Source organism: Pieris rapae, chromosome 18, assembly GCF_905147795.1.
Source record: "Pieris rapae chromosome 18, ilPieRapa1.1, whole genome shotgun sequence".
Taxonomy (NCBI): Eukaryota; Metazoa; Arthropoda; class Insecta; order Lepidoptera; family Pieridae; genus Pieris; species Pieris rapae.
The window spans coordinates 5,183,423-5,211,063 of NC_059526.1; the positions used below are offsets into that span (position 1 = coordinate 5,183,423).

General features: G+C 31.8%; 1 protein-coding gene across 1 annotated transcript in view; it reads left to right on the top strand.

Annotated features, from left to right (window-relative positions):
- Positions 1 to 27,641, top strand: part of LOC110994496 (cyclic AMP response element-binding protein A) — a 79,126-nt gene that overhangs the window by 39,045 nt on the left and 12,440 nt on the right. Inside the window, exon 2 of the mRNA XM_022261163.2 lies at positions 27,225 to 27,426. Coding sequence (XP_022116855.1) covers positions 27,225 to 27,426 — 202 coding nt within the window. The remainder of the gene's footprint in view (positions 1 to 27,224; positions 27,427 to 27,641) is intronic.

A 27,641-nucleotide genomic window follows, 5' to 3' on the forward strand; every position in this document is an offset into this window, starting at 1 on the left:
ATAAACGATTTTTGATTTGATTGTAATTAATGTGAAGTCGCACTCTTTCTTTGTGAACTTTATTGTAAGAAAAAAAATAGACAAGTAGGTGATCTGCCTTTTATGCCTGACACATTCGAGTTTTTGACTGTCTGGTTGCCTGACTATACTTTATCGTACGAGTGAGTGATAAATGCGCATATAGACAGAAAGTCGGCTGGGCGTCGAACCTACGACCTCAGGGGTGAGATTTGCACAATTAACCATTCGGCCACCATTGCTGCCGTTAGAAATTTATATAATACATACAATGCTACATGCGAATGTCAAAAAATCACCTCGTGCAACCTTTACTTAACCTATAAGTAGAAAAAAGAGAAACCAGATTAGACTTAATTGATTGAGTAACCATAGCAACTCTCCGATGTTCGAGATATCCAAAGTCCCGTATAGATAGGGAGTCATAAGAATTCAACACGTATAACAAGAGATTTGTTAACATATTGGCACTAGCTGGCTCAACAAAAGGCCAATTTCATCACAACTTTCTAGTGATGTCATATCGATTGTTTTAATTATGTCTTGCTGCAACAATACGATTAGACTCGGATTATTTTGATAGTATTGTTCTTATTTTTAATGCGGGTTCGAAAGTGTTAATTAACGCATTATTAGATAATTGTAGTTAATTAAGGAGTTTTACTCAATATATAATTCTGTGTTCATAGAATAGACAATGATAAGTACATTTTTGCTCAGTATGACTTATCGAGGGTATCATATTTTAATAGTTAATTCAAGATTTCTTAATTATTACAGTAATGATATTGCATTTATCATATTCTGACCTATGGTCACAGAATTATAGTTTTAAAAAACGTTTGTTTCCCATAAATTTACAAATTTGTAGGTTTTTCAACGAAATTTGATAAATCAACAATAATTTGCATGGCTTAGCAATGTTTAAACGATTATAAGTCTTATTAGAATATACTTATACTGTGTTAGAAGCGAAAGCTTGTAGAAAAGTCAATTAAATAAATTATATTAACAATTTTATTGAGTCTATAATATTAGATAATGATTCGATTGCAGTTTTTGTTTGTGTTCAACAAGTCCTTTCTCGAAATTCCGGCCGGTTACGAAATGCATTTCGCCAATTTAGTATTTTGTTGATGCAACTGAAGTGAATGGCCTCGTCAGTTACTTTAACGCGTAAGCATGTGAGGGATGACTGTCATACACAAAAGTACTTTTTTTTAATGAGGAGAAAATGCACTTATGCAGGCCCGCATCAAGAATGTCGAGCTTGACACGGGGACTGTGGGGCTGGGTCTACACTCAAATCCCTCTGCTATTCAGAGGGGTAGCGAGACCCCACTCACTAAAAATACCTCAGCCCATCAGACGCATTAAGATGGGCCCTCGGGGTTTGCTAGACATTCTACCCAAGGGTACACAAAAGTACTAACTACTACTAAGTTTGTATATTGGAAGGATCAGACCGCTCCATGATTTGATTTGATTTGATATACAGGATTTAAGAATAAAATACTGAATACTGTGGCTGATTATGCCTAATCTAAAGTACTAAAATTATTAAATATGTACTATGGATTTTAAAGTATATTTTCATGTCAGATCTGTAGGATTTGTATGTGATAAATGTCGTCGATTAAACAAAAACTATTGCAATTCAATTCAAATTCGATCCTCAATGTAAAAAGTATGAGCTTTCTATGAAGCGTTTTCATAAATTTTACAGTGCATATTTAACATTTATTTTTAGCTATTCTTAGTTTACTGGAACAACACCTGCTTCTTTATAAAGAGCGGTTAATATAGCGGCTTTCATAGATTATTCGTTCATAACACGCTCTCAGTTACAGCAAAATAACTGCAACACGTGATCTTAACCGTGACTGATCTCTCGTGAAAGTGAATTTCTTTTAATATTACTATTACTTATAAACATTTATATTAAAAACGCAATAATTTTATGTTGGGATTTAATTGTACTTGGAATCTGTTTACATTTACATGTCAAGTAAACTTGCAAAAAAGTTTTCTTCAGGGTAATTTTATTGTTTCTAGTTTATGCACCAAAGTTGAATTACGATTTTGATTCTAATAAACTCAACATTGCGTAGTTATTTGTATGGTTTTCTTGGGTAAACGTGCTCAATGCTTTTTCTCCCTAAATATTGCTGTCTAAGATATACAATAAAAAAAAATAATATATGTACAGTAATTGTACAGAATCTGCTTAGTTGATGCTACTTTTCTTACATATCTCGGTGTATGTTTCATAAGTTTCGAATCTAAAATTCAAGTATTTAACAAAAAATAATAAACAAGATTTTTATGACAGAAAGATATACGATAGCTTTGAAATAATGCTAATCTTTAAATTACTATCAAATATAATTGATTGCGTACTATAAAAACTGTTATAATTTGTAAAATCAGGCAATATACCAGGATATTATGGTAAATTATATACATATTTATTGTGGTGATATAACTGGATGTTTTAGCGTTAATTATGAGGAAATACAATTAATTATTATTAAAACAATCCATGACATTTCTTTAGAGACATCTCAGCGTAATTTATTGTTTCGCAATAATTAATTGGGTTAAATAAACTTTGCATTGCATTTACTTGAGAATTTTGTCATTATTTTGCGTAATCATTTTTATTAAAAATGCCAACTAAGCATAGTTCTAAATAAATTACTAGAATTCTTCTTATGTCACAATGTTATGTGTAAAACAAAACAGCAAACTAATCAAGTTTCCTTATACATTGATTTAAATTATTTCTAATCTTCGGTTATTTATTTCATTTAGATTTTGACATTTCCTTGGCATAGAACTGGCCGTTACTTTAAAAACATAAATGTCAGACGTTTAAAAATAAAATTCCTTTTACTTTCTCGAAAAGGACCTTCCTTATCCGTAATGTTTTCTAGTGAGCTTGGTCAAGAATGCTGTCGGGGCGTGTGAAGGTCGACTGCACTGGAACATTGTTACTACCAATAGCGATAGGGATCCGACGTCTGTATTGAGTTTTTACTATACAAAAGATATTGTAAGAACTGTATTCAAAATATACGCATAGAAAACTCATCATTGGTTCGCTATCGCTATTTTAAGTAAAGAAATACCACTGTACCCCGTCTATGGCCTTTGTGGTGAAATATTTTATCGTAATCGACAATTTTATGGTATTTCATCTAATATATATTGTTTTGAACGCCTAGGAAACCTTAACCACTTACAACAACTTACTTAACAACAATTAATTGGACCCAACCATATATTTTCCATGTCAGATACGCATAGTACGTTGTACGTATGCAACTATATATTTTTAATATCTGGCAAAGCTTGAATAGCCTCGTCCGATATGTCTCAGTTAACATATAATTTTTTTAACGTCCTTTAAATACAAGGACAAAAATGTAATCGATGTCTTTTACTATGGTTCTAGGATCAGTAATAAGAGGGATAAACTAGAAGAACGCAGTGCGTTACTCTTTACCGAACAAGTAATGGCCGATCAGGTCTTTGCACAATTTTCTTTGCACGATCGTTACCTACAAAGATTTTCACAAACCCTATTACTATGTTGTAACTTGTAAGCAGCTTACGACATTAATAATACACTACTGGTAACGGGGCTGCGTTGTATTCGTTTATTTTCTTTGTGTTAATTCCGTTACATTCTTAGGTTTTCTTTACTTTTGCTTCTAAGATATAGCTTACATAGGCATAAGTCATTGAGGTCGTGGGTTCGGATTCCGGGTACTCATATTTTTTAAAGCATCCATGTACTAAGGGCAAGTGTCAACGGCATGTCCTTTACCAGACGAGGAGTGGTACTGTACCAATGGACATTCTTTCTATGTGCACATTTAACACCCAAAAAGTCAACGGCGTTTGTCAGGCACAAGTGGCACGAGAAGACGTCAACTTGCCTAGTAGATTGACAAATGATCAAAAAATTTCACACAAAAATTGACCTCGTTTCAGGTACAGAAAAAAATAATTATTACTCTGCAAAAATCAAATCAAATCTGAAAACACAATTTCGTCAGAAATTAAGCGTCAATAAATAAATATTTATATTCACAATCGACCCAAACTACAAAGCCACGGAGGCAAATAAATAATTTCCTTAAAATAATTATCGTACAGTAAAAGGTAATTACTATTCGTAGTAATTATCATACTATAACAATCCGATCACCGCGTTAAAGGTTCCTCTATAAAAACCATGAGCAAAGATCTTTTTCATACAAGTACGTACGCATTAAAAACACGTTGTTTTGTGAAGTGCGACGGGCAGTTGAGCAAGGTGAGCAATCGACCAGAACTCCTTCAATGCAATGTGTCTGTTTAAAACCACTGCCTTCATACGGAACAGATAAATAAGGATATGGTGGCATTGCAAGCGTGACGCGTGATTAAACAATCATACTTTATTGTTTTTGCAGATGTGAATCATGGTAGTCAAAGGAGACAGAAATTCACTGATATTTAGAGCCATACATAATTATAATGTATATATATACACTACATAATGTACATTTTAATCAAGATATAGTTGTTTTTATATAAAAAAAACTCTTTTCTTAGCGTCACATGATGCTTTTCTTCCCAATATGTGTATATAGAAAAAAAACCATTGGTGACATCCATGGTTCGAACCTACGACCTTATTGGTAAAAGTCCAACGCAGTCTTAATAAAAAACAATTAATTTATATCATCATCATCGCATACAAATATAAAAGTATCATGTTTGTTTAGGCCACCAGTTTCCACATATATTCTGACGCATTGGTATACATATATATGTTCTTTAAAAATAATAGCTTTATTAAATTAAATAAGAAAGTTATTATCTGCATGATGTAATGCTTAACCTTGATATGCTTTTTTTTAAACAACACAGCGTATGCTTTAATCATGTAATGAGATATTGCTTTTAAATAAAAAAAACATTAGTGTATAAAAAATATTCAAAGAAATTATCAACTTCTATATACATGTATAGCATACCATGTATAGCAATAAACAACCGGATCCAATGCAATTTATTTGTATACTCCGTAATCGATGTTAAATATGGAACTGAAAAGTTAAATCAGTTCATTAGTTTTGAGTAAAAGAATGCGTGTGTTTGACATTTAACAAAGTAGCACAGTGTTGGTGAAACAACTTATCAATTCTAATTTCTAATGTATATAATTCGAAATTTAAAATAATTATCTTGTTAGTAAATCAATGAATCATTTTTTGCAGGTAAGTTCCGTTGGCAAAAGTTGAGGTCAATAAACTACTCTATGGAAATACGTGAGTATTTTTAATCTGTGCCCCATGATTCCGGTTGCGTTTTTTATTACAGATTCGCAAAGAAAAGTATCTATCTACAACAGCTTTTGCTAACAACCTTTCACAATTTAATATAGTTGATATCGAACTTTTGTTTTGTTTTTAGAAAATACTATATATATAAGTATTAAAATGTCAAATTAGTTACTCATGTATAATTTTCGATATGGTCAAAGTTTTCTTTTTCACTTCATATGCAACATAAGTACACGTAAATAAAGTCGATTAAAGAACAGCTGTTGTAATAAGGAAAATAGTTTTTTTTTCTGATATAACATACATTATATGATATAAGAATTTTAGCGTTGATAGGGAGGGTCGTACCTTCGAACCGCAGCTGTGGACAAATGGACTTTTTTTTCTATGACCGCTTTCGTTCGTATCGTGGAAGAAAACGTCGTAAGGAAACCGTCTTAGACTTAAAACCCACTTGTCACCTGTGGTTGAAACCAAGGGTCGTAACTTACTTTTGACGCAGACGCTATAAAGAGGTAAATTATATTTTTATTCAAAGTACTGTATTTAGTACAGCATACAATCAATTATGCGCTGTAAAAAATATTTAATCGATAATTGATAGGCGACCTAAAAATTCGGTATTTACCGTTATTTCGATAGTCATCCATTCACTATTATATTGATAGCTTGAGAATGGAACTATTTACTGTTACAAAATATGTACCATTGTACATAACGCACGTAAATCCCTGAACCACATACTTTTATATCATATTCATGGAAGAATTGATAACTTCATCATGAGGCCAACGAATTTTACGAAGGATCATTTCATGAAATAGACGATCCTACGATCGGGCCATGACATACAGACGAATGTGTCAGATATTTTATGACTAGTAAATTTTTCCTTACGTTTAGTAATTTTTAAATTACTCAAGATTATGAGGGTTCACAGCATAATAAATGAATTGTTACGAGGTTTGTACGTAAACACATACGCTATACATTAAAAGCAATATGTCTGCTTTGCACTTAAAAGTACATATTTATTGTTTAATTTCATAAGCTGACAGTAATACATACGAAAAATATATTTACCTAAACGTCTTTGTTTAAGCATACTTAATTCATCACTATCAATAATCAAATATAGTCCCTTCCTTTACACAAACTTTCACAGTCTGATCATGACTTCCACTCATAATGGTATAAAACCGGTGTAATAATGCTTATTGAACTCATAAGATCCATTGAACGCTAGCCAGTTCCCGACATGGCCATCAGAATAGCCTCACTCGCTTTCCCATACCAGTTGTCATTATATAAAAACTGGAATCACCCACTATAGTATAGTAAGGTCGACGTATCTAAAAATAAATATTTTTTGTTCTTTAAGACAATGACTATATAGCGAACGAGTAGAAATTAATTATAGTGCGTTAATCATTTAAGGATTTTGTTCTCATAACCCAAGATAAACACAATAAAAAAAGCTAAGTCTGTAAGAAGGCGACAGCGTTTTAAAAAGTAGGGTTAGATTAAGGATACAATTTGTGTTTATTTTCTTACATACTTTAGTGATAATTAAAATAAAGAGATTTTTGCGTACATTTTAATACGAGTCTAAGCGACCTCGCTCCAAATTATTCAGCCTTCGAGAAAGGATGAGCTCAGCCTTCAGGCTTGACTAGACGATGGACAAACGGTAGATTGTTCATTCTATTCCAAGTCTTCAAGATTCAGGGTTGTCACATTTGATATCCGGTAGAGCTTTTAAACGGCTTAAACGCTGACCTAATTAATCTTTGTATTAAATCACACGTATAATAAATACCATATAAAAATTCATTCCTTGGAGTCGATTGTGTTTTTGGTTTAAGAATCAGAAGGTTGCGTGTTCATATCACGTCGGGGTCACCAATATAAGAAATTTGTAGGACGGATGAAGTCAATATTGGTGATGTCCTTTGTCTTACTCTAATAAAAATTCAGTGAATAGATATATTTTATTTATTACAAGCGATAAGTACACTCTAGTCTAGCGTACATGAAAAACATTACAAACAAGGCAAACGGTTATAACTACCAAACATATTATTGTATGAGTGAATATGATATCACTACTTGGTTTTTGTTGTAGAATTTATTAATTATACAGAACTGGAGAGACAACAAGTTAATTCAGAGGGTATACCTATTGGAGGGTTCACTATGCAAAAGTAATGTTTACGAGGAGAAAATGAGTTTTAAGCCGATTTACCAAATTACTCAAAACCTCAGTTATACGGTTGAAAAAGTTATCCCTCGTATATTATACCTTAAAAAGCTTTCAATTTACATTAATTATATCCTCACGAGACTTGAAAGCGTCAAGTTACGGCCCTATAAAAGAAAGGTAAACCTTGGTTATTGCGTGTACCGCATCATAGAAGCAAAACGATCACGACATGACAGGCCTTCGGCTTCACGTCCCGTTGGACACAAATACCTTGCGCAAAAGAGATGGTATATTATTTATATGACTTAAGAGCGGGATAGCCTACAGTTGTTGCACGGAAAGCTCCGCGATATAACCTGCAATTTGTATGACTTTATTTTCTTTTAAAATATTACAGTGATAATTTTTAAATTTAACCGAAAAGCCTTTATTTTTCGTCTAATAATTAGGTTTTAAATAACTAGTTTTTATAGTCAAATACAAATAGTTTTTGGTCCAAGCTACAATTTTATTGCTTTTCGATTCATACGTTGATAGATAATAAGATATAAGAAACCATATATATATATCTAGGATAAAGCTACCGAACCGTCTTTGTGGTTGACAACATGAAAGTTCTAGAAACTTATGGATAGATGCTACAATCTTTTTACATTTCACTGTGATCACAGACACATCAATCAGCATCTCTTTGTACTCATTTTATGAGTTTAACAAATACTACTTGACGATATATTGCAATGTCACAACTTCAACAAGAAATTATTAAAATCATTTACAAGTTTTTAGTACACAGTGGATTATGAAAACTAGTTTATTTATTAAAAAAAATACTTGAAGTGACGTATTTGTCGTCCTTGTGAACTGTTACTTATCGACTTAACATGTTTTTGTAAATCGACTTTTTAAAATAAATTGTATAATTAATTACTTAGTTATTATACTCTTTTAATTTATTTAATTTATTCTTTATTTATCTGCATATGCTCTCTGCTATTATAGAGTATACCACTAAATTGTGTAGGTACTTCTTAGCTGCATCATCAGTTACACTCTAATGTTCTGCCCGTGGTGGCGTAGTACTTTTCTTAATTGGAATTCGGCCAGCTATTGGCTTTAACAGCTCAGCTTAGGCTGTTTCAGCTGCACCGACATGCCTTAAGTCGACAGCGTGATCGCTGATATGTGCTTATTAGCAAAAACAAATGACTACGAACGAAGACCAGACGTAAAAGCTTTGGTGACACCGTTTTTGTTTCTAGCAAATTGATTTTTCTGACAGTACGTATGTGTATTACCATTTCTCTTAAAATGCAACACCCGACCATAGACACACAAGACAGACAGATAAAACCCTTATTAGACAATACCGAATTAATTCATAGGCGTAATACGAAAATTCGTTTATAATCAGTGATTCAGAGCGCATAGTTTCAATTATCATGCGTGTATTGTTTTGGCTCTATGCAAATCCAATCAGTGGGAACAGCAGGCGTGAATAATAATCAGAATCGCCTTTCAATTATTTCCAATACGCCAATAGGTGGTTTTGGTAAAATTAGAAAAGGCAATATTATCCGCCGGGAAATGTGGGTGGTTATACAATTGTTTATACTTCGAACTTGAAGCGTCTTTAAAGTCTCATTTACCGTAAACAAAACAAATGATTTATTTAATTAGTATATTGCTACCAGCTTCGCTCAAGTGATAAGTTATTAACGATTAGAAACAACGTTGAAAGATCGCCCGAAGATCGATTATATCAGTCAATATCTAATGTATTACTAATTCTGCAGTTTTAAAAGTCAGTTTCTTATATCAGTCAATATCTAATGTACTAATTCTGTAGTTTTAAAAGTCAGTTTCTTATATCAGTTAATATCTAATGTATTACTAATTCTGTAGTTTTAAAAGTCAGTTTCTTATATCAGTCAATATCTAATGTACTAATTCTGTAGTTTTAAAAGTCAGTTTCTTATATCAGTCAATATCTAATGTACTTATTCTGTAGTTTTAAAAGTCAGTTTCTTATATCAGTCAATATCTAATGTATTACTAATACTGTAGTTTTAAAAGTCAGTTTCTTATATCAGTCAATATCTAATGTACTAATTCTGTAGTTTTAAAAGTCAGTTTCTTATATCAGTCAATATCTAATGTACTAATTCTGTAGTTTTAAAAGTCAGTTTCTTATATCAGTCAATATCTAATGTACTAATTCTGTAGTTTTAAAAGTCAGTTTCTTATATCAGTCAATATCTAATGTACTAATTCTGTAGTTTTAAAAGTCAGTTTCTTATATCAGTCAATATCTAATGTATTACTAATTCTGTAGTTTTAAAAGTCAGTTTCTTATATCAGTCAATATCTAATGTACTAATTCTGTAGTTTTACACCAAGTTATATAAGTTTCGGTTAAGGCCGTGAAGGAATGCAGGTTGTGAGCTATCCCACGGCCCGCTTATTAGAGTCGAGTGCAACGGTTAACGAATTTGAATATATGCTTGAGTAACGGGAAAGTTATAGCGATTTCATTGTAGATTTAGAAAACCACGCCCATACAATTGTCTACAAATATGTTTTATTATAAACTGATATTGGTATATTGGTATTATTTTAATCAGTACATTGTTAGACTTTATAGATGAATGGTAAATATAATTAGTATGTTCGAGATTCGTCAATTACCGCAATTTATGTATTACGAACGAGATAAATATCTCGTTCATCACTGCAGTTTATCAAAATGCAATTTGGCTATCAACCTTCTAGACACGTATTCCTAGCTTAGACTTGCTGACTTCCCCCCCAATATTTTCCTTTATTATAATTTATATGATAAAATTGCGAACGTGCAACAAAATGTTATATGAAGAAAAATAAAAACGAACACACTCTTTTATAGGCACATAGATCAAACTTACGACCACAAACTTGGGAGATGCGCATGTCTCGATGGTCGAAACATACGCAGCTCCCATTCTTCCAACTCTCAATCTCCCAAGAGATTTGGATTAGGCACCATCTTGTTTACACATCGAGTGAATGCATGTGAAAATGACGCGTTTGGATTTCAGACCGAACAATAATTTCTGGTCCGTTGAATCGGTTCAAAGCACGTGTTACAATAGCTCAGTTTATGTAATCCCACGTGTAATCAGACGTGCGTCGATAGGATTAAACGACAACCTTTGTACTGCACATGTGTCCGTTGATAACAGTGAATGACCTGCAAGCATCTCTTAGCTATTTATTGTTTTATGATATAGATCTTTTGAAAAGAAGATAACATCTTAACGCTCTTTAGTCCAGATTTGTTACATCTGCCCCTTGTGTTAAAAGTATTTCTATTTTGAAATACAGGAGTCATAATTCGTTTCTTACCGCAACATCTTAAAGTTGTCTAGCTTGCAATTCATTGGCTGAATTATATTAGGTTAAATCTCTTTGGATGTTATTAATATTTTTGAAACTGTTGTTATAGTGCTCAATAAAAGAAACGATTTTCTATTTCAATTTTTATCAAAATTATTAGTTATTCATATTATATTTGACATATATACCAATAACGTCATCTAAGCGAAATCCACCCATGCTGAATCTATCATACATGGAATTACATGGTACGGTTTGAGAACTATTTTTGAAATACTCGATAAAATATATATTTTTAATAGTAATACTATATTACCAAACCTCTGCGCTGTAATGGCGTAGTATTTCTGGGCAAAAGTTGAATTAAGACACAGTACAAAGATATTTTAATTTATCATGTAATGAATCTTAATTAACTATTTTTTAGTACATGTGTGATAAAAAAATAGATATCCTTTTAATTGATTTCGTTAATGTTATTTGCAATCCTTTTTGTTAAGTATATATAAGTTTATTTTTTCTTATAACATGTGTTTTTTTTCCTAAATTAGTGCGTAAACGTTAAAGCTCGGTGTAGACACAGCCTTTGCCTATAGCTTAAAATTAATTTCATAACAGTAACATAGTTATCATGATAGTAAACACATGAGTGCAATTGGCGCAATGTCACTCAGCAATCTGGGCCATTGGGTATGTAGTTTACACTTAACAATGCATCTACACAAACAAACAATTTGATACAGGGTAAAGTACACTCTATCGCTTTACAAAAAGGGCTATATTAGCCTGCTGTATTAATGTCTGATTAAGAATAGTTTACATCTTTTATAGTGGGCAAATTTACTAATATCGACGATTATCAATTGATATTGCTCCGAATTGAATTAGGAAATAAACTAGTTAAATTTATTTCGTAGTCATTTATTAAATCCGTGATAAAAATACTGACTTGTTTGCGTTAAGTTTAAGTATATACCGTTTTTGACTTGAATTAAATACTTGTCCTCCAGAAAATAAACAATAATTTAATTAATTGCTAACACTCTTATTTTCAAATAATTCTTCAGTACATTTATCTAGTGTGTTCTAATCATAGCGACGCAAAAAAAATATTCATGTTGACGAAGCGATATCGAAATAAGACGGCCTTTTCTCTGCGACAGTAATTCTACGTTCGTAGACTGTGTTCACGTTATCTATGCATACAGCAAAACAGGGCCGACACGATAATTGAACAAGTTTTTGAATTATTTTCACTCGCATGCTTTACGCAGGTGTCTAATCGATTAATCGATTCTTACTGAACATAAAACATACCAACTTTTAAGCTTCTCTCTTCTGATAACACAGCATCGTTTTAATACCGGCTAAATTTTTCAGTTGATCATAAACATTATTACGTGTCAAACTTTTTGTCTTTTCTAATTTTAATGATTCTATTAAAGTTCTGTAGGTGTATCTGAAGTGCGTTTTTTGGCAGGGTTGCCATTTGTGAAAAAATATCAATAAACAAAAATAATTAAATTATTAATGTAATGATTAAGTTGTGTTGGCCTAGTGGTTTTAGCGTGCAACTCTCATCCGTGAGGTCGTGGGTTCGATCCCCGGTTGTGCACCAAATGACTTTCTATGTGCGCATTTAACATTCGCTCGAATGGTAAAGGAAAACATGGTGAGGAAACCGGCTTGCCTTAGACCCAAAATTCGACGGCGTATGTGACACAGCAGTCACACAGTCGCACAGGAGTCTGATCATCTACTTGTCTATTAGATTTACATATAATTAAGAAAGATATACAGAAATCAGAGGCCCAGATCTTAAAAGGGTGTAGCGCCACGGATTTATTTTATTTTTTCATTAAGTTTTGGTAGTGATAGTACCTATTTAGTAGGTTTGTTTGAATAAATTTCTAGGATTTCATGTTTTGCTGAGAGACAATATGTCCAGAGTTTACTTGGCTATTTACCTAAATTCAGATGAAGCACTACACAGTTAACGTTAAAGGAATTTTAATATAAATTACACATTTTATATTCATGCGTGGTCTATGGATTTGTTCAGAGTTCAGATTACACAATTCTAACTGTTGGCAAACTTAAAATTGCTTTATATGATCGAGTGTGATGATTGATGCCAGTACTGTTGTAGGCACCTTTTATTATTAATACTAAATACATAATAGACATTCTAAAAGAGGAAGAGCCACCACGTCTTACCACTGAGTCACGTTGAGATTAACAGTTATCTGGGAAAAATCTAGAATGTTGTCTTTATATCCGCGAATACTACACATTTATATTATAACCGGGACTGCTGATAAGCAGTGGAAACGTATTAAAATGTATCGAAATACACGCCTAATTACGTAAATCTTAATGTATATAAATATATAGCCTAGCGATCGTCCGGCAACCCATCGGGGCAATATCGGCCGTAAATGGCTATACAAAACATGTTTGGCTATATGGCCGGGACATTACTGCAATATTGCATAGTGTGGCTGATATCGTTTGCAATGTTGCCAGCCCATGTGCCCATGTGTTGCAGCAAAACATGGCCCGTTTAGAAGCCCCATTACAATTTTTAAACAAAAAATACTTGGTAGAACTTGGATGAACTTTAATTTCCGTAGATTGGGATCAATCAAAAGATGGTCTTTTAATCTTAATTTAAATATTGCTAGGTTGCCTGCATTTTTTATATTTTGTGGGAGTCTATTATGTTAGCAACGTAACTTAAATTGTAGAATTATATATATAAGCCTTAGACCTCATCCCGACTTAAATAATAATAAGCTGCAAAGTTCAACATAAATCTGTGTATTGCTATTATTACTTTGCATCGACTTTCGAAATAAGTAGTAGTTGTTCTGAACTTAGAACATACAGTAAACCACAAATTAAATTCAATCTTGTCCAAAGAAAAGTTCCACTCATCTATTAACTCATTTCGTGCAGACCATTTCATCCTTGAAATTTAAACCATTACTAAACATGTTTAGTGTACGTTTACTCTAATAGTTTGTTTAATAATCCTTATATGGCGCCTAAGTCTATGCTGTGACCTTCTTCCTTACGTTGCTTTTATCAGTTTAATAATATTTAATAAAGTGTAACACCTCAGAGATTGATTTGATTGATTGTTAGATCATTAGCCAATATAAAATTATGTTAAGGTTTATATATAGATATATTATATTTCGGCCATACATAGCACAGCGATGAGAAATCGGAGAAACCGATCGTGGTTAGCAACACAGAAGGCAATATCACGAGGCCGTTCACCAGACAGATGGATTTATTAAGAGGAAGACTCGTCGTCCTCAAAACTATACACTGTAATAAAAGAGGCGCTGGGCCGAATCTGTTAGAAACATATCCGCTCCAGATCCTCTTTGATGACCTTGTCGCTCGAACATGAGCTACCTACTGAAGAGAGAGAAGTTTACAGGAAAATAATTAGTTAAATAAAATAAGGTTATAATCCCGTAGTAGTTTTAAATACTTTTAGTTTTTGATTAGAAGCTAAAAGAAAAATTATTGGTTTTCAACCAATTGAAAAACTATAATACTTCAACTTATTTGTATTTCATACGTCAAAGACACGATTAAAATATTACATATATATTTACATGTAGTTTTTTTAATCAAAATTATTTATTTTTATTTATTTCAAATATACACATTATCTTTACAGCCTATGCCAATACAACACAATGTGGAGAAATATTTACTAAAAATATAATAATGTACATAAAAATTAATCACATAATTTACACAATATCGCTACTGTAAATTCACTCTGCAAACAAAATATATAAAATATATGATTGCAAAAGGGTATTTGGCTATGCTTAGTATTTGGGTTCATATGATTATTAGAAGAAACAATTCTTTTACACGCGTAGTTAGTAAAACGCAGGATAATTCTATTACGAGTGAAATCTTGTTATGGACACCGATATTAGTATTATGAAACACTACACTTAAGACACAAGAAATTAGTGTTATGTTATAGTTTTAAGGTTAGAGTTATAACAGTTAAATTTAAATCAAATCAATCTAATCCATGTAAGTAAAGTACATTTATAATCCCCTGTAAAAAATATGCTTCTAACTACAAACGGGTTTCATACTCATTACTCATGTTATCGTGTTTGGAACACTAAACAATGTTGTCATAAAAACTCTATTAGTTTTAAATTTGTGATGTCATATTTTCTTGTATTTTTTAGGCATACACATTGTTTTATAATGTATATATAAATAAATAAAGAAAAGTTTAGTAACAAATTAATAGCTGTGGAAACCACTATTTAGCCCTAATTTAAATTTATTTTTTGTCAGTGTATCTATTAAGGAGTAATATTGAAGGATTCCGTACAACTTAAAGGCCGACCAGCGCTCTTTCAAACCTTCTGTAGATACGGGTGTCCATGGTTGGGGGTAAACAATATAAGTGACCGTTTGCGTCGTGACCTATAAAAAATCCTTTCGGCAAATTAAAGTATCTTTATTACCCGTATTATCAATAAAATAAATATATTTTCAACGTTAAAGTTGTTTTTCAAAGTTAGTACATAGTTATAAAATAATGATCTATTGTAACAAAACTATTCATCAAATAATTTATTAGTATTAGAAATATATTCTTGTAGGCGACAGTGTTAGAAAAAAGCTTATCGGCTGTCGCAGGCGGTGTAAGGCGTGCGGAAAATTGAAAATTAAACGAGAACCTGCGCTCATGTCCCGTGACGACAGTGGCGCCCCGTGACGTCATGTCGCGCCCCCAGACATGAGTGTACAATCTCAAGGAAATGTGCTTATTATAAATATAGTAAATTTACATTAACATTTCGTTTCTTGCAATATTTTCAACTGAAGCATAACATTCAACAAGCATTATACTATAATAATTTAGTAAATCAATATAATACCTATTATAATAATATTACTTTAAAAATATCTCTTACTGAATTATAACAATCAATGCTATTGATTACGATACACTACATTAATTCGAGAAAACTTGTAAAACGTAGCAATCATAAAGAACGATATAATTGGTGTAATAAAATTAAGCTGGCCATTCGGCGTGAACTGTTTATAAGTGTTACTTTCATAATTTTATGACAGAAGTATTGAATTTATTGTGTATGAAATATAAAACATTTATTTAATGTAAAGACATATAGTCTTTGTGTTCTTCCTTCTTTTAAATATCAACAAGTGACACGAAGTAAGCAGGAGTTTTATACATTAATATTTATCTTGTGAGTAGCTATTAGTTGCTAACAAAAAATATATATAATATTTTGCCAAAAATTATTAAGTTTTTGTGCGCGACTGTACATTTGTGACATTTAGGGGAAAATATTAAAGCGAACTCGTTACTGTAAGACAGCCTGTTGCGTTGGCGTCGCTTCTGGGTTATCTCGAGCCCACACAGTTGGAAAATTGCAACGGAGAAAACTCGCTCAAAATAATAAGTAAGCTATTGTAATTAGGTTTTCTAGCAATTCCATTTAGTTCACTGGTTTAATGTTATAAATGACACAATTATATGTAATTGATACGAAATTCACGAGTTAATTGTATCTTTAAGTTATTTAAATCGGAACAATTTTTTTGCCTGTGTCACAAATACTAGCTTTTCATAGACGAAGAATATAGATATTTTTTAATATGCACTCGACTCTTCATTTCATTGTATTTCTGAAGTTGGGAATTAAAACATATGCTATTATGTAAGCTGTGAACTATTTTTACATCTTACCCTATTTACAAGATCTATGTATAGGAATCGTTATTATACCGTATTTGCTTCCTCTATGGATTAATGAAGAAAATACAATATTAAACCCGATTGAATAGAAAACTCTCCCTTCATGCCCCACTTTGTTAATGTTATGGTAATATTATGTATTGTAGCGTAGGCTTCGCGTACGTCATGGATGTCTAGACGGTACTCTGATGACGACATATCGCCCACGGCTTTTTGACACTTACTTTAATATTTTCAGGATATCATCTATATTCTGACATACATATTGATAACGGTCGGTTTAACATACTAAGCGGTTGGGGGTTTTATAAGTTGTAATAGCATCTTACTCATAAAACAAATTTAAAGTGAAATATAAATGTTACCTTTTGAAATCTAAAAAGGGTTAGGAGCGTCTCATGGTTTGTTTGTTAGTGACTAGATAGTTTATTTTATTTCAAAGATTATTTCATTTTGTTAAAGTGTGTTGTTGTGGTAAATTTTTCACTCCAAGATCAGGTCTACTGAAAATCATTGTGGTTACAACTGACTTGTTTAAAGTTAATGAAACTGCGTAATAACATTATTTTCTTTCTAGTTATACATTAACGCATCAATGTTTATCGGCTTGTATAAGAATTATTTTGTATAAATTATTTAATTAATCACATTAATTCATTAATTTATTTCAATTTTATTTCTAGCTAAATTATGACTTAGCTATTTATTTAATTAATTATAAGTAATCAAACAATACTTATAATAATTATAAGACAAAAACTAAGACAATACAGAAAGCCAAAACAGATTACATAGATATCATAGATTATATAATCTATAATAATTATATATATAATTCTCATCTCTTCTAATCTCGGCCCAGAATAAATAGCTTATTAAAAGAAAATTGTTTCTTATATACGCCAGAAAAAATATTTAATAATTACGCAGATAATTTCGTGGGATGAGATAAAAGACGTTCTTAGGAGATAAAGAGAGATGAGAAACACACGGAAGGCAGTCTAGACGTTGGTCAATTAACACATTTGGTGACCATTGTAGACTCAGGTCGTCCTAACAATGTGAGTCATAATTTTATAATTATAATTATACATTTTATACGTTTCCTTTTTGGATAAGTATGTCACGTAGTTAATATGGATGCATTTTTACAAATACTATACCGATACTTATATATACTGATACTTAACCGATATCATTGCATTCTCTTAATTACTTATTAAATGCCTTACCTTGTTAATCTATAAAGCGCGCATATAAAATATAGTTCTTAAACAGTAAATAGAACGTGTTATGTGTTTAAACAACTCGATAAAGTATCGCTTAGCTTCACGAGGCTAAAGGTATCTACAACCTTTAAATGTCGCAACTACAATGAGTGTGTAAACAATCATTTAAATTATTTTTAATGAATGCTCAATACAGTCAAAGCCTTAGTCTTTTACTTTTAAATCAAAATTGCATCAAAAACTAAAATTGTATTTTTCTCCTGTCAATTGTATTTTATTTACAATACAGTATTTTCAATTTTCTTAACCTACAATGTAATAATACAAATTATTAAAATGAAAATCAAAAGAAATCTAAAAAGTTTTGGTCCCTGTAGCTGTGTACCTTTAACGCTGGCAGTAATAATATATTAATTTTAATAGACGTCTGTATGGTGTATTTAATATTTGATAGAGCGTTATTACAATTATATATAATCATTAAACTATTAAATTAGATTCATTTAATATTTCTTTTTGACGTTCATAAGTGTACATTATATTACCTATATGAATAAATGAATTTTGACTTTGACTTTACTAAGTGCGGAAACGGATTCCCTACATACATACATACATAACCATAAACTAATATAGTTTAGTCGGTTATTTCAGCTCATGAGTTAAATTATGCATAAATTAGGTACGCTATCGAGGAACTCCTTAAACCCATTTCAATCTATTGTGTGTCGACCTACTTCAGTTTTGTATGTTCATTAGTTACGTAATACATGTACTAAAACAACGTTACAGTCGAAATGACAGCAACAAGTAGCATGTTATGGTTTCCGGCGACCATTATTCTTGTAACTTGTAATAACGATGCTATATTTCTCATAGGAAAACCTATAGTAAATTTGTTACCAATTGTTTAGGTTATTATCAATAATTAACGTAAACTCAAACTCAAAAATATCTTTATTCATATAGGTAAACATTTACACTTATGATGGTCAAAAAAACAAATTAAATTAATTGTAAATTTACATTAACAAACAGTTCGCAAGTCAAGGGCGTAGAGCGGGTAAGAAGAACTGGCAAGAAACTTTCCGCCACTCTTTTCAATCGCCAAGTTTTAATACAAATTGTTTGAACTGGAGCAAATCAATCCCGAAGATTAGGATCATTATATATTATTCGTCACATTTATAAAAGGCTTTATTAATTAATTTACTTTTAACGAGTGAATTTATGTAGTGATAATTCTCTAATTTCGTTTGGGAGTTTGTTGTAAAAACGAATACAATTTCCATATAAGGAGTGGTTTATCTTCTGGAGCCAATTAATAATAGTAATTTACAATAATAACCTTCCATACTAGAAAGTGTATGTTAATATGATAATACTATCTCCGATCTCTATAAGCTTAGAAGTTCCTGATTCATGGCCCTTTCCATTATACAAAGACGGATAAATTGTCGTTTGTATTAGATAGAAGGAACGAAAGGGACTCATCCGTACAAGCTAAAATCGCTGTTCATGCTTTGTGTGGCATTCCTAGAATGAAGTTTCTTACCGCTTAATAGAATAGAGTATCAAAGAAACGAGGTATCCGTGGTCCCTTCTAACCAAGATCACCTAACTTCCAGCTGACATATTTTATTTATTGAAGTACATCACATCATATATAATGCATCTTTTACGGCATATGTTACAAGCTATCTATTCTAAAATACATGAAAATTATAGTGAACATAAATTTTACAAAAAAAAAAAACAATTGTACACTTACAAATTTAGGATATCAAGAGGTGGGTAAGTATTATTCTGTTATGTGCGCGAAGAATTCAAATATGAACAATGTACATACACTCATTCCGTATTGTTAGTCCAGATTCGTTGCCCTTATTTTAATAATTACATGTAATTATCTAAGTATCGGCCCTCATCGAACACCGATCGAGATAACGATACACGAGTTGAGCCGGATGCGAACCCAGTATCGGTTGGTGAAAGTAGATTTCACAAAAAATGCTCCCATTCCTTGCTCCGCTTGATATTTCATGACATTCACTTAAGACCGGTCACATTTGAGGGTATATTTCATACAGATCAACTACTATGTCAGATAACTGGTTTAAAGTAGTTACTGTGGTTGATTTAAGCTGTATTTTGTGAACAGTTTTTCCCTTTGTATTGCCGATGATGCCCGCCGAGGATGCGAGTGGAACCGGAGCCTATGTCCAACGGTGGACAAACGAAACTTAACTAAGTGATAAAACATCCCTAAATTTAAAGTTTTTTTTGGAAATAAAGGCTATTATTATTATTATTTTTATTGCCGATGAACGACAAAAGCTTATATCACAAACATTCAGTAAGTTCCGGCGTGGTACACAAAAAAAAAACTATCTGATATTTTTTCTTCAGTTTGTCCTTCATATTCGACCCTTTATTAGTCGTTGCATTAGGCTTATAGATCTACAGACTACAGAAGCATTAACATAGATTAGAATAATTTGTATCTGCGATACTGCACCTTAACAGAACTCGTTAATATAACTATTTTGACGTCATGCAAACGACTATATTGATCAGATAATAAAAGGATCAGAATATCCATGACAAAGATTGTTTACTACATCATATAAATAATCGCGGAAATTTATGTCAGGAGTAAAAGCCTAGAAATCCTTGATTTTTGACACTTGAAGAACAGTAATTACGCGACCTCAATACGAAACGTTTAACATTTACATAATTTATCTGTACCGATTGGTTACAGAATCAACGAATTTATGGAAATTTTTATGGAATTCCTCTGGTTTATCTTCATAATACATTTTTAACTTGGTTCTTTGTGGACGAATACCTAATTTAATTATACTATCCACAAAACAATGGCGAAGTTATCACAAGATTTAATTAAAATTATTTTCTCTCGGATTAGCAAAGTTTCAATTTGTGCCGACAAACAAAAATTATAGTTAACATAATATTAAGTTCTTTTTTCAAATATTACCAAAGCAAATTCTTAAATTGTGTATTATTTATAATACCGTTGAGACAAACTTGTCTAATATATCACAGTCACCGTTACGCGAAGAAAGCTGTTTAATCATTACAACGCATCTACTTTAACAATAGTAACAACTAACAAAGAAAATACCTATAGCTTTGTGTTCGGCCGCCATTTTCTAAGTTTAATTTGGATTGCGATGCGATCTTTTAACGTTATAATATTCCATTTTTAAATTAAATGTTTATTCAATGGGTTTATATGATTATAGATCTTCGGATTAAAAAAATAGTGTGTAATTCGTAAACTGTACATCCTGACCGAGCATAATATATATATAAATTAGTATGTGATCTTTTAGGAAATCCGCTTCCTTATATAGTCATTAAAAATATCTGGGTACTAATTAATATGATGTCGATGTATTTAAAAATCACAGCTAAACAATGCTAGGTGCAGCTTAGGAATCAGGCCATGTATGATTCGTTACGCAAGTGCATTGACAGGCGAAACTAGCTCGTGAGCCTTGCAACACGCGCAAGGGATGAACCAATAAATTGGCTTATGTAACTAATATTATTTCGACATAGCTTATAAGCTCAAGATGCTTACTCGTTTGATGTTCCTAGTTTGAATATTAGAACCACAGACAATGCAATCGTCGTCCATTTTAAAATCAAATAATCACACAATTTGTGTTGTGTTTATTTAAAAATTATTTATTCAAAATTTGTCTTGTGTAAGTCATTCAAATTACGTAAAACAGGCTTCCTTATATTAAAATTATAAGACTGTCTTGGATATAGACATAACATTTATTACTAACAAAACATACACACAAAAAATAACAATTATTATCAAAGAAAAAATAAAATAAGAATGGGAGATAATATTGCTTTTTTTCTTTTAAAGAATAAGGTTAGTTTTAATAGTGCGTGTGTGCTGTGGTTGTAATTGATACAGCATTATGCTGTTCCACAGTGCTGGTCATTCTGCCAGAGACCAACATCCTCATCATTATCTTCGAGTTTGTATCAATCTCTCTCCTGAGCTACACTGACGATGCTGAAACTTCCTTCACTTACAGATGACTCACTTGAAAATTTTATATTTACATTTTCAAGCATACGATTTTTTTTTAATTTGTGAAGAACCGATATTCCAAAAAACGTAGTCAATCTATAGACAAAAACAGTAAGGCTATATTGTAGTTCTACGCGGGCGAAGTCGTACGGATCACGTTGTATTAGATAAATTCTTGCGTAATTGCAAACAAAGCAGCCATAACTTGTTGCTCTGGCGCAAAAATGCAATTTCGATATTATTTATAGGTCAATATGACCTGCATCGGAATGTATGCATTATGCTGTTGGTAATACGACAATAATTTCTGAATATTCTCGTTTATTTTTGTTGACTAAATGTGTCTTTAGTGATGAATTTGCATGTTTTTGTTTCAAACTAAAAACACTTGTTTTGAAAAGTTTTTCCTTAAGTATTTTTTGTCTCGTTTGTTCGTGTAAAGTGCTTATTTGTATTAAATTTTTGTTTAATTAGTTTATAATTCTCCTAAATTTCGTAACCAATTTCTATGTATCTTCGTCGCGAAATAATATGAAAAGTTTTGTATCACCAAAAAGGTTATACTAAAAAACATACAATGATATCAGAAATACTGATCTCTCGATGAAAGACAATTTTGTAACATTACAATCAGATATTTAAAAAAACTAATATAAGGACCCGTTGCATGTCTAGACTGTTATTACAATCATGATAAAGAATATAAATTAAATTTGTTAGCATTTAGTAGTTCCAGACTGAAATAAATATTGAAGACAACTATTAGGAGTGGCAAATACTATTATACTGAATATATAAAGTCCTTAATTTTCTAAGCTAGTAAAGCAACACCAAAAAAAGTTAGCCTACGTTACAATGTCAGTGTAAAACCTTGTTGAAAATAAAAATAAAAATGTAACAGGTCAAAGACACACAGTCAAACAATAGATGCAATATTTGATATCTTTTGTCTTCTTATTTTAATATATAAATGTAAAAAAACTGTTTCAATATTGAGAGCATATTATGTTGTCTTGTAAAGCTTTGTTTTTTTTTATAATTTTTATAGTAAAAAAGAGAAAAATAATGCATAATAAAACTGCATATCAAACTAACTCGATACTCCGTGTCTAACTTATTTAAATTTTATTAAAATAAGTTTTATATTAGTTAATTGACCTGTTGGTTCAGTTTAAATTATAGTTCCATCGCCATATTATGTATATAAATACATATAAATATTACGTTTTCTGTTAACAAGGCGTTATATGTTGACCACGAGAATTTTAGTAGTTTAAGATAAAAGTAAAAGCTTTTTAAAGGAAATAAACGGCCTCCAAAATCTGTTTTTATTATATCTCAATATTCGTATTTCATTTAGTTCCCATATTATATTTTTATAATATACTGAAATAACAAACATGCACATTGCTACGAATCAATAAGGACCCTTTCTAGCTAACGGTTAACTTATAACAAAGCTCAATCGTTCAACGACCCGTTAAAATACCTCTTTATAGTATTTCAATGGCTAGAAATAAAGGCATAAACTCACTCATTCATAGAAAAATAAATGCAAAAACCGTTCAATAAATAGCATAATGCGTTACTCACGAAACTTTCCGTATTAATTGCGTTTTTATTCATTGGCCTTCCTTTCGTGTTGTGGGAATCGTCTATTTGCCAATATTTTTTTATATAATTGCGCGAAAGCTTTAAATGATTGAAATTCTATGAGTGACGAAAGCTTTATTGCCACACTAAAAATATCATATTAATAAATAGATGACTCTAGTCTGTGGTCTTGCTTCTTATAGATATTATCTATATTTTAAATTGCAACATATTCGTGATCTTTAAATTACACAGATTATAAAATATTTATTAGTAGATGTGTCTCTGGTTTTTACCTTTTATAATTTAATTTATTTCATATCATTATTCAAGAACGTTATCAGTGTTACATATTATGCTAATCTTTTTGTATTTACCGTTTTGCTATCGGATTAATGCCTGAACATGGGTCGTAAAAATGTAAGTGATATGTCACTTAGCCCACGTATCGAAATCCGAATTAGTATCACGTACTTGGAATTACGGTTCGGTATTTCCCACAAAATGTCACTCACGATTCACAAAACGCCGAGGCGTGGACAATAAGGTATATTACCCCTTACCAAACAATGCGTTCGTCGAAACCGCATCTAATCATTTTTACAGCTCAGAAAAAAAATATAATATATATTCACAAAATTATAACGCAATTATCGTTAAGTTAAGAAATATTTTTTTTAGTTCTAAAAGTTCAAGAAAAGAGCGTACCAATTCTAAAAAAGCCGGCATCGCACTCGCGAGCTATCTGGCATTTGTGTCCATGAGCGACGTTATCACTTAACATCAGTTGCGCCTCCTATTCTTTAAATAAAGTTCAGTACACAATTTGAATAGGGAAACAAACTTATACTACTATTATTTTTTATTAATGTACAGGATATATTATGCCACACAATACATATCTTATATACTAACTTACATACTGATTCTAAACCCTAAAAAATTTGATTTCTTCTTAAAGAATTAAAACAATTACCTGTATCGGTCTCTCCGGACCTGTCACAAATATATCCGGGAACTGGATAGGTGTCCTGGTGTAGAACTGAGAGAAATAGCAGCGAGATCAAGAGCAGGTTCGGTGACTGTTGGTGGAGCACAGTTCACTCCACGCCGACACCAGGGCTTGCCTCCGGGATCTGATCTTTTGGCAGTCTAAACGATTCCGAAAGCAGGCAATACATGAACTGTTATAAAATAATAAAAATTAGTCTTAAATAATAAAAATCAATAAAACTAATAACACATTACCAAAATATTTTCAAATGCAAATAAGAGTTTGAAGTTTTACGAATAAACAGTCACCATCTTGCAAGTCGAATTATTTTATTTCTACCCACAAGTCTGGTTTTATTTACAATGTTTTAATGAAGCCTTAATACCTACACTTAAAATGCTAATTACGTATAATTAACGTTCGATAAACTTTCTTATTCACGACTAAAAGACTTCCTTTAAGCAATTGTTAGCTGGAAATGTTGCCAGGTTTACTGAAATGTATACAAAAATATAAGTGTCAGAAATTCCACGTTATTTGTGTAAGACTCAGAACACTAAACACAAAAAATGAATTCTTATAATGAAACGCCAAGACCATGTCATTAATACGCTGGGCTCCGTAAATAAGGAATACAACTGTTACAAGTTGTTAACAAGTAAGATATATTAAATATTTTTATTCTCTACATTTTACAATATTATGAGAAAGGAAAACATATTATTATCAACATTGCGATCACGCAGGCGTAGCCAAACAGTCACCGGTAGAGAATTCACGGCAATAAACATTCAAGCCTACGGAGTATGGCAATACAAATTAGGCAGTACGAGTGGTTCATGAACAGTCGAACATCGTGAGAGGTTATCGACCGGGGCCATCCAAATCTTTAGTATTGTCAAAGTTTTAGAGATCCGATTCGCTTTTAATTACGGTTATAATAACTTTTTCAAGCACTTTTGCCGCTTCTTCTGCTATGATCCAGCTGCTTATTAAGTAAGGACATAATTTATGTCTATAAACGAAGATAATTCGTTAGATCATTTTGCCCGTTGGCTATATAACTGTCTGGTGTAGGACTTATAAAAAATGCCTTTTTATATTTTTTAATAAACTGTTGAAATCCGCAAAGGTTTTTGCTTCCACTAAAATTATTTAAAAATATTGTTCCTTCATTACTTTATGAAATAAACATCACAATTCATTCATAGTTAAACAATGCCGTTACGTAGCATTTTTGACTCATAAATGTTTAACATAGAAAGTGTATTCCGAGAAGAGAATGTACAAAACAGTTTTTCCTTAAGTTTACGAACGAATCACGTTCGATACACCACAGTAGACGACCTAAAATAGAAATACTATTACATTATTTAATGATGTATTATCTTCTCTAGTGAGGGCGTAGTCTCGGCCAAGGTGAGGGCCAGACGAACTTGTAAATTAATAGCCCCGTGGTAATGACCTCATCTCACTTATCCGATGTATTTTTATCACGTTTACATCGATCTATAAAAGCTAAAGATAAAGACTCGTTTGAATATTTCGCTGTATTGATGTAGAAAGTGAATGAAGACTTTTTATCTATGGCCAACTTAAACTTAAAGTATAATCGTTTGTCATTATCATTATTGAATTAAAATTTAAAATAAAAAAAATATTACACAATGCTTAAATAATTCGGTACAAATAATTACGAAACTTTGTCACATATTTTTCTAAATGTTAGAATTGATGTGTTCACAGATCTTTTCAGATTGATTTGTTAGTGAAACTAAGCTAGCTTCAGCGGCGGATCCAGGGGGTCATTCTATTTCAATATTTTGTCACCATCCAGATTTTATGTAACTACATATCTTCAATATTTAATTAATATAATACAATAACTTGATGACAATCGTATAAGTTCTTGACTTGTCCACGACTATGTGACGTGGCGCCAAAGCAGGATCCGCCCTTGACTATCTGTTGTTGACTTTAATCCGAGATTTTCCCCAATTTATTTTGTTCAATCCAAACCATTTTTGTAAGAACTACAAATTTGTGAAATACTGTAATTTCAGTACATCATTATTTTATACGTAATTCAAATAGCAATGGGAGCGTGTCAGTTTATTGACCGTTCAGTGTCGTTCAATAACTAAATTAATGTGCCTCGCGCGACGGTTTCTCCGCAGGGGTTTGTCTTATCGCAGCCAAGTTTTCAAACAATTTTACGCTAACTTTGTTTTCGGACACTTTATGTCACGGTTTAATTTTTATTTGTTAAGAATAATATGAAGTTTTGTGACTTCTTATAAACTTGGAAATCAGGCATGGTGTTTGTATAGAGTATTGAAAATTTTAAGTGTATAATGTATACACTATACACATCACGAAACTTGATTTAAATCTGATATAAGTTTTATACTAGAGTCGCTTATCGGTTCACATAATAATTCAATAGGCAATAGCCTATTCAGGGACCTCAATAGCTAATGTCGCGAAGAAGCGTTAATAAATCCAAATAAATAAGATCTTAAACAGAAAATTGCAATATTTTCTTGCTCAATTGTAGGTTTTAACGACTTGATTTAAATTTAACTAATATCTATTTTTTGATTCCAGGAAATGCAAGACGTTTTAGACGAAGACAGCGAGATGGGTGATTGGCTGATCAGAGACAGGGACTCCAAATTAGGCGTGGTGTTGCACGACAGGCTGATGTCAGAGGCCCTGGGCGGCGCGCCCATCAAGACAGAACACAGCTACAGCCTACACTCAGACGTCGAATCAGAGCCACCCTCACCTAATCACACCAAAGTCGATGGTGAGTTTCAGCGATTAAATTTATTTGTTCTCCCAATCCTCGGACTATTTTGATCTTATAAAGAAAATATTTACTACTTACAATATTTCTCTTTATTGTCGGTACACTTTCAAAAGGTTTAAAAAGGTTTCTCTTAAGGACATATCCGGTCGACAAACTCCAAAAAAAGTACATGGATTCTTTCCATTTTTGTGATGATGATGATTCTTTAAGTA